Consider the following 8,634-nt stretch of genomic DNA (forward strand, 5'->3'; position numbering starts at 1 on the left):
ACTGCTCTGCGGGGTGGATGTATGTCCACTGATGCCTTTGGCAAAGGTGGAATGAAGCGCCTTATATGATACACTGGAAAGTGAGCGGCTGCACGAGGCGAGACATCACAGCCATCAATAGCCTGAAACTGCATCAATGTAGAACACGAGAAAAATGTCAGTTCTCATTATCTATCCCCGTGGAATTCTATCGATCTTCATCCACGAAGCCCATATAAATTAACTGTGTGAGGGTCTCGCCCGGACCGAAGATACACGGACTCTGCCACTCCCAGAACAGGACACCCCGTTTAACCGTGCCGGAACATACGCAACCACTCGAGTATATTCTGCCGCAGCAGTTGCACCTGAACATGAGCGACATCCATCGCAAAGATAGTCTGGGCGCACCGTCTCCCACAAAAATTCTAAAAACGAACTGCTTCGACGGTGTGCTCTGTCCTGCGACACGAAGCAAAGCCACTGAACAGTGTGACGCGCTTCCGCTGTATGGGCCTCCGCACGCATCCCTGGCGGAGGAGGGAGAGCTTCAGCCTTTTAGCGTAAAGAAAAAACTATAGGGTTTAGAGGACCGTCGGTTGTCGACCCTGAAATTTGAAGGAGCTGCTTCTGACCAAGAGGCTGGTTGTCTGTCTTGATTCCTCTGCAATGAACGTTTTCACACCAGCACTGCCTTTGGATTGTCGGCAGCCGCGAACTGAGTAGTTGTTCACAAGGAAAGAAGCCGTGAACCACAATGTCGGGTTCCCTCTGTCTTACACCGTGCCCAGCAGTTGACGCTTTCTGCATCCTTGACATGTTCTCCATGTTGAAAGGTGACTGCTTGTATGTCCTCACGGCACTACTGCCGCCAGATTCGCCAATCGAATGTTCAATTATACTACGATAACTCCGTGTTGAGCCCAAATTCTAGACATTAGCGGCGTCATGATTTGAAACTGAGTGGGATGTAACGTGATTCATTCCTGCGTAAGAACGAATATGAGTCAAATGAGCTTGGCTTCGAACCGACAACGCAGAGGTTTGCAACTGCAGCTGTTCGACTTCATCGGACGGCAGCACAAACAACGGGCCTGGCAGCAGCAGCAGATGACCCCCCTGAAAAACACTGCCATGGACCGACACAGACCACAGCTCGTATAAAATCACAGCGAGTGTTCGGGGTGCCACACGGAGGGTACCCAACGGAGTCATATCTTCACATTACTTGGTCTTCTTTGTGATAGTGGCCTCGGGATCTTTCTGCTCTGCAGCGTCCTCGGACGTCTGCGCTCTACAGACTTCTTCCCAGTCTCTCTTTTCTTCACGATAGGCAAGAAACGCATAGCTGAGCATAACGACATTAACCAGCAGGACAGCGGCGATGTTTCCACACATCTTGGCGGTGTCTTCCAGCCCATCTTCATCGGATTGTAGTTGCAGGTTTTTTAAAATGGTGAAAACAAGTCGAGGAAGAAGAAGAACCGTGCATATCGGAAGAACTGCCATCAAGATTGCAAAGATGAAAAACTTGGTGAGAACAGGGCTGTTCTCCGGATTTCGCAGAATTGCGAGCAACACCCGCCCACGAGAAACTGGTCGATTCTTTAACTCCTCTTCTCTTCTCCCTTGCTGTGTATTCGTGGAAGGAACAGAATGTGATGAGGCACTTGCAGAAGCGGAAGCAGACGACCTCGAGTCTTCATTCACCTGACCCCCACGAGTGGCTCTGGCCCCTCGGGGGGAGGCTCCCCGCAGAGACGGTTGCATTGGGATGGAGAACTGTGGAAGATTATTTTACATCCGCAACAAAAGATTGATCGCACGAACGAGCTCTCAACCACACACAACCGGTGGCTGCGTTTCCCCGCCGCTCCTAACTGACCGGAACACGCGACTGGTCACGAAGTTGCAACACACATGCAGTGTAGGCGATAAAAGACAACACAACCCCTAAAAAACTGACTCCTTCTCACGCTTTTTCTATTGGAGCCGTCTCTGGGCCTGTGTTTTCGAGACAACAAAACCCGCTTGTACACATGCCGCTACCTCCCGTGAGCAGCAAAAGACTAAGTTGATGAGGCCGAAAGGTTCGTTCGCCGGGTCCCGTCGGAAAACAATCCGAAAGCTTCTGATTATGGAAACAGACACCTTTACCCCTTGTTCTTCAGATATCGCCGAGACATCAAAATACGTGAAAACGAGCCTCGGCGGAATGTGAGAGGACTCAGCGCTCTGAAGACACTAGCTGACGCGCCGACGCGGCTGCGGTGACACCGCACACATTCGGCGCATGCAGTGTTGCGTCCCATCAGCGTTGAGAATGCATGTCAACTTTGCCGCGGCGCGGCTCAACGCAAGTTCAGAAAAAACCATTTTGCTGAACCATTTCCTCCACCCCGCCGTCACAACTTCTCTTCTTTTCAGGAGTTTTGCTTTCTTTCCAGCAGAATCGCGCGTTCAGTTGTGGGGCGCTGCCTTTTTTGTCCGCAGTTTCTTGTTCACTTTTACCCCTCGACGGCGAGATCTAGATCTGGCGCAAAAGCTGTGAAGTCCAGCTTTGCGCTTTCAACTCGATATACAGTCGGCATCCTCATCCACCGGCTAAGAAGCGATTTAGCTTTGCAAAACCTCGAAAGGCGTCCGGAGCATCTTTCCCTGGAGAAAAGCCCCTCAACTTGCCGCAGCTCTGCGCAGTGGCGTGGCGACGGCATCGTTGGGGCTGCATGCACACTCGTGGCGACACGCTTCGTGGAATTTTCCTGGAATAAACGGGTATCCGGCGGAAAGAATGTTCCTTTGAGAACGCACCAAAGGGATCGATTTGCGTGGCCGGCTTGGCAGTGTCAAAGTTGGTGTATGGACGCGCTGCTCGGTGAGTCTGGACCTCCCGGCCTCTCTTGGTTACCACGATGGACCGGGTCCCGAGCTCAAAAGAAAACAGGGATGTGGCCACGGGTCTCTCCGATCAGGAGATGCTTGTGAAGAAGAAGAAAAGGAAGGACGACGCCGCCAAGTCTCGCGACGGTGACGGTTCCTCTGCGCCTCCCTCTTCTGCGTCTGCCTCTCCTCCCACTTTCTCTTCTCTCGGTCTTTGCGCGGAGCTTTGTGCATCGGTTTCGACTCTCGGCTGGCGCGCGCCAACAGCCATTCAGTCAGAGGTGCTCCCGTATGCTTTGCAAGGTCGAGACATCATCGCCCTGGCGGAGACAGGAAGTGGAAAGACAGCGGCATTCGGGCTGCCGATTCTGCAACAGCTCCTTCAGCGGACTCAGAGATTCTACGCTCTCATCCTTGCCCCCACGCGAGAACTTTGCCTCCAGATTTCCCAGCAGATGCTCGCCATGGGCGGCTCTCTAGGTGTCACCGTCGTCACGCTGGTGGGCGGACTCGATCACAATACTCAAGCCATTGCGCTCGCGAAAAAGCCTCACGTTGTGGTGGGCAGCCCTGGACGCGTTGTTGACCACCTTCAACAGACAAAAGGCTTCAGCTTGAAGAGCGTCAAAGTAAGACAAGCCGCCGAGAAAACATGCAGCCAGTCTGGCACTCGGGCCGAGACGCGTGTCTCCAGGCTTCTCTGTCGCGCGTGGGATCCCTGGACCCCCCTGGCCTCTATCTTTTCGTCACCGCCTGCTACGTGGTAAACACACTTACGTCGCCGCAGGAACTGTGCTGTATCGTGCGCCTTCGCTTCTCCCCTCGTCGCCCATCTCTGCTGTGTGCTCGTTTCCCTTGTCAGGTGCTCGTGTTGGACGAGGCAGACCGGCTTCTCTCCTTGGACTTCGACGCCGCGCTCCAGGTTCTCCTGGAGCACGTCGGCAGCCCCGCAGAGAGGCAAACGATGCTGTTCAGCGCCACCATGACAACCAAAGTCTCAAAGCTGCAGAAGGCCTCTTTGAAGAAGCCTGTGAAGGTAGGATGCACTGGTCGAAACCGAAGACGGCCATGCGAAAAGGCAGAACGACTGTGGAGCGCCGTCGCGAGGATCTCACAGATGGGCCGCTGCTCACTCCCGTTTATCTTGTTTCTCAGCTAGAGGTGAATAGCAAGTACGACGTTGCCTCGCTCTTGCAACAACACTTCCTGCTTGTCCCCTTCAAGCTGAAGCACACCCACCTCGCCGCAGCTCTCCTTCATCTGTCTCCGTCTTCCGTCATTGTCTTCACAAACACCTGCGCGAATGCGCGAACCATCGCTCTCTTCCTTCGCCACCTCGGCTTCCAGTCGGTGAGTGCGGCGTCTGCTCCCCTTCACGCGGGAAACGCTGCCGCTTAGCCCCGTTCCCTGCCGCTCGCACCTCTGTTTGCGGGTGTGGGCCTTCCGCGTCCAGTCCTGCCGCGTTGGCCGCATTCGCCATTTTATTCTCCCGCAACTTGCCTTTTCTCTGCTCGCGTAGGTCTGCCTGCACGGGAAGATGACGCAGCCGCAGCGTATCGGCGCGCTGACCAAGTTCCGAGCTGCCGAGACCAGTTGTTTGGTGGCGACTGAAGTCGGCAGTCGAGGTCTCGATATCCCCCACGTCCAGATGGTTATCAATTTCGATGTGCCTCTCTCTTCCAAGGAGTACATCCATCGCGTTGGCCGTACGGCTCGGGCGGGAAGGACTGGACGCGCTCTCACCATCGTGACTCAGTAAGCCCAGAGAGTCTCTCGGCTTTGTCTGCGCGTTTCCTTCTTCCCGCTCTTCGCTTCACCTGGCTGTTCGTGTTCCCCTCACTGCTCTCCTTCCTCTCCCCGCTGTCTTCTTCGTCTCCCCTTCTCGCTGGGCGGCCCCTCCGTTTTACCTCTCGGCTGCCTTGTGCACTTGACGCTTTCAGAAGGTTCTCCCCGTCTCACCGTGCTCCGTTTCCTTCGCTGGCGCCCGTATCCCCTGCACGCCTCGGTTCCGCGTTGCGTCCATTCGCTTTTTGTCTCTGACTCTCCACAGATACGACGTCGAGGCTTACCAACGTATCGAGCACGCGCTGGGACAGAAGCTCGACGAACTGACTGTAGGCGCGGAGGAGAAGGCAGGCAAGAAGCTGCCGCGGCGAGGCAGGAGGATCCGCAGGAGCGCGAAACGTGATGCGGGCGCGACAGTGGACATGCCTGACGGAAAGGGAGGGTCGCGGCGAGAACTCTACACCGCACGAGCGAACAAGCGGAAAAACAAGGGAGGCAAGAGAACAGAGAGGCGGGAAACCCGACGCGGTAGCGAGCAAAGACAGGGGGCCGAGACACCAAAGACACAAAACAGAAGAACGGAAAAAGCCCTAGGCGCGAAGCCTCGGGCGTCTTAGTGTGCTGCTTCCTTTTGCTGCGGTTGAGTACCCCCTTTCAGCTCCTCAGGTGTGTGGTCTTCTCTAGGTTTTTCTCTGTGAGCAATTCACGTATCTTTCTCATTCTAAGGGCCTCTTTGCCCCCTGTTTCATGGATCCCCTTCAGGAGTTGACGGCGACGGAGAAGGTCATGCCTCTGCACGAAAAAGTTCTCGAAGCCCTGAGGTGAGTGGATGCGTGCGGAGAAAAAAGGGAACCTCCCGCAAGACACTGCAGAAAATGTCGACACGAAGGGGGAGTGTTTACGCTGTTTTCCTGGATGAGCGATCGGTTGCCAGGGAGGAATCGAGGTGAAGAGCATTTACGGGCAGAGAGAAGGCGACAAAGGTCGGCAGCAAGATGCCGGGAGGCTGCGGCCGCAGGTTTGTCGACCACACACGGGAGGGCGGAAATAACCGTTTTTCGGAAGCCGTAACATATCGGCTCCACACACCGGAGGAGAGAAAGCGGAAGCATTCGGCACTTAAAAGGGAAAGACACATCAAGTCGGATTAGCGAATGAGATCTGGTCAAGTTGTACGTGCGCTGTCGTGGAGAATCGACGCGACAGAAGCGTTGTCTCACTTAGCCAGCGTTGCCCACCAAGACAAGAGAGACGCATGTGTGTGAGGGACGGCGTTGTGACTCGTGTGCGTCTTTCAGGTCTGCCGAGCTCGAAGCTCGAGAAGCCGACGACGCTGCGCTCGTTCAGAAAGCAGCCAAGAAGAAGCGAGGAGCAGGGAGCAAGAGACCGCCTGGTGCAGGGGGGAAAAAGAGAAAGCTCGGCTGAGAAGACGAAGAGCGAGTGACGAGACTGGATGCGAACGAACAAGGAAGGTGTCTCCCGGTCGAGAGTCGTGGGCGTCTGTTTCGCGTATACTCTCTTTCGCGTATACTCTCTTCGTCCTTCACTTCTTTCCCTTGTCCCCTCGCGTGCACGCGGCTGGAAGTGTCGTTTGAAAGTGCGGCATGCGTGGCCCGTGACGTGTGCTTCCGGGGTCCCTTGTCAACCTCCTCGTCGCTCTTCCGCGCCTTCCCTGCGCGCCAGACTCTTTCCTGAACTGACTTGTCCGACGCCCTCTTCTGTCTTCCGTGTAGAGTCGCTGCGAGGGGTGCGGCAGCCGAGTGGTTCCGAGTCGGAACACAGACAGCTCCGTAGAAGTGCTCGCGTGCGCGGCAGGACGCCCGGAGTGCATCGCGCGTGACAGACACGAACTGTTTCGCTCGCCCTCGAAGGCGCCGGGGCGCCCGCCTCGAAGTGACCCTCCCCGCTCTTCGCCAACTGCCGCCGAGCAGCGCCCGATTCCGCCGATCCAGGCTCTCGGTCGAGGACTCTGAAGGGTGCCACCAGAGTACTGAGAGGCGTGAATCTCTGTGCGTGTGTACGTACACCCCACGAGCGACATGGACAAAAAGTGTAGAGCGCGTCGGCTTTACTCGACAAAAACTGGGACAGTGGCCGCGGGCACCAGGCGCTGAACCAGCCGCACGCCTCCTGAGAACTGATATGGGGGAGAAAAGGTCCCGGCGAGAGCCTGAAAAAAGTGTCAGAGTGGGAGTGAGAGTCTCACGGATGCCCCTGAGTGAAGGGAAAACGCGAAGCAAGCTGGAGCTCGGGCCTAGGGCCCACAGCAGAGACGAGGAAGACTATAAAGAGCTTTAAACACCCGGATGTTGATTCGTCAACCGTTTATGCCTCGAAATCCATGTGGATGGGTTATTATTTGGAAGTACAGTATGGTCTTGGTGATTATTTGGAGTGCTAATCCACAAACGACTTACATCTTACAGGGTAGATTAGCAACTATCTTATATATCGTGCTACTGGATTGGTTCTATGCTTACACGAAACCAGCAGTGTGAATGGCTACAGCTTGGACACAAGCGGAGAGGGACAGGCGCCGGACGGGGTGGATTCCGCTAGCGGAGAGTCGATGGGTTTCGGGGAAGACTGTTTTGTTTTGTCGCGAAAGAGACGGTCGGGAGTTTCGTCTGGGTTTCTTTTCTTCGGACGGAACAACATGCCGCAAGCACAAAACTACACATATGTTTTTTTTCAAACCCAGTTTCGCCCACCCTTTGAGATCCTGCATCCACAGCCTCTCGCGACGGTCCGACACGAAACGTCTTGGAGTGCCCTGGCCACATCACACAGTTCGTTGACGGCTCAGCCTCTTGTACTTGAAAGAGCAAATCTTTCTTGCGCAGGAGAGGTATCTTCTGCTTCGGTTCTGAAAAAAACGCGTTTTCTCAAGTCTCCCACACACACCTCGAAAAAACCGGCTTCCAGTGGGGTGTTCCAAAACTTAATTTTCTGGAAAAAACGCATGCCACTCTGGCCTCCCGAGAAGCGGGAGAAAGGCGGGAGCCGGATATCGGTTGCCAAGAGCTCGCCTTTGCTTTTTCCACGAGGCAAAGCCTTCCCGTGTGTGTTTAGAAGCCTCAAGATGGGAACCCCACAATCACGCCAGGGAACCAGTGGAGACGGAGAGCGCGAGAAGCTGACAAGGAAGAACCGAGAAACAGAAGACTGCCTGTGCGTCCTCGAGGTGTTTTTGTTCCAGCAGTAGACAGCGGACACGGAAAACACAGAACGGAACGGAGCTGGGCCTTTAGTTCTTCCGAAGACCCCTGGTGTGCCCTCCGTTTTTCTCGGCGGTTCACACACGGAAAAAAGAAAAGACGCAACTTTTTTCCGGAGCTAAATCCGATTTTTCGAGTCCCCCTTGTTTTCCATTCACCAAGTCGCACGCAACGTGCAAACATTCAAAGAGGGACGAGAGTTGACGTGAAACACACTCTAGTGGAAGGACTCGAGACGAAACGCCTCAGCCAGAAAGAGGGAAGGTGTCTGCAATTTGCAAGGAAAACCTTTCTCTCTCCCTGATCGGCATATCTAGCCTATCCAGACCGCGGGTCTGGGTACAACAGCGACAAAAACGCACATTTTTCACAATCCCTAAACACAATAGTGTGCGTGTGCTGTCCACATCTAGGGAAACACATCAACCTATCTGTACATCCACCCACAGGCAGCCGACGCGTGCACAGACCTGCCCCCAGCTTCTCGCTTCTTTTGAACCACGGAAGCGAAAACCGCGTTTCCTCGCCCGAGGAAAAGCTGAGGCACAGACAACGGCCGGTTCCCTTCTGGACATTCCAGGTGAAAATGACAAGAAAGAGGAGAGTAAACAGACAAGGACACAACAACGGCGGCATGCACCGCCGTCTGCTCGGCCAACGGGCTCTTCACCGAGAGACTGTGTGTCACAGTGGGCAGGCTTCTTCTACACAGCACCGAAAATCCATCACGGGTATATCCCCCCCGAGGCGACACAACCGCCCGAGGCGACAC

General features: G+C 55.0%; 2 protein-coding genes across 2 annotated transcripts; one reads left to right on the forward strand and one right to left on the reverse strand.

Moving 5' to 3' along the window:
* Window positions 1-1,203: 1,203 nt before the first annotated feature.
* Window positions 1,204-1,749, reverse strand: NCLIV_038450 (conserved hypothetical protein; the record flags this gene model as incomplete). The annotated part of the gene is made up of 1 exon (XM_003880754.1): window positions 1,204-1,749. One exon carries the CDS (start codon window positions 1,747-1,749, stop codon window positions 1,204-1,206), a length of 546 nt encoding a protein of 181 aa, XP_003880803.1.
* Window positions 1,750-2,954: 1,205 nt separating this feature from the next.
* Window positions 2,955-6,069, forward strand: NCLIV_038460 (dead box polypeptide 27, related; the record flags this gene model as incomplete). The annotated part of the gene is made up of 7 exons (XM_003880755.1): window positions 2,955-3,488; window positions 3,722-3,895; window positions 4,015-4,209; window positions 4,379-4,614; window positions 4,910-4,973; window positions 5,407-5,465; window positions 5,943-6,069. 7 exons carry the CDS (start codon window positions 2,955-2,957, stop codon window positions 6,067-6,069), a joined length of 1,389 nt encoding a protein of 462 aa, XP_003880804.1.
* Between the last annotated feature and the right edge of the window lie 2,565 nt (window positions 6,070-8,634).

This window comes from Neospora caninum, chromosome IX, assembly GCF_000208865.1.
Source record: "Neospora caninum Liverpool complete genome, chromosome IX".
Taxonomy (NCBI): Eukaryota; Apicomplexa; class Conoidasida; order Eucoccidiorida; family Sarcocystidae; genus Neospora; species Neospora caninum.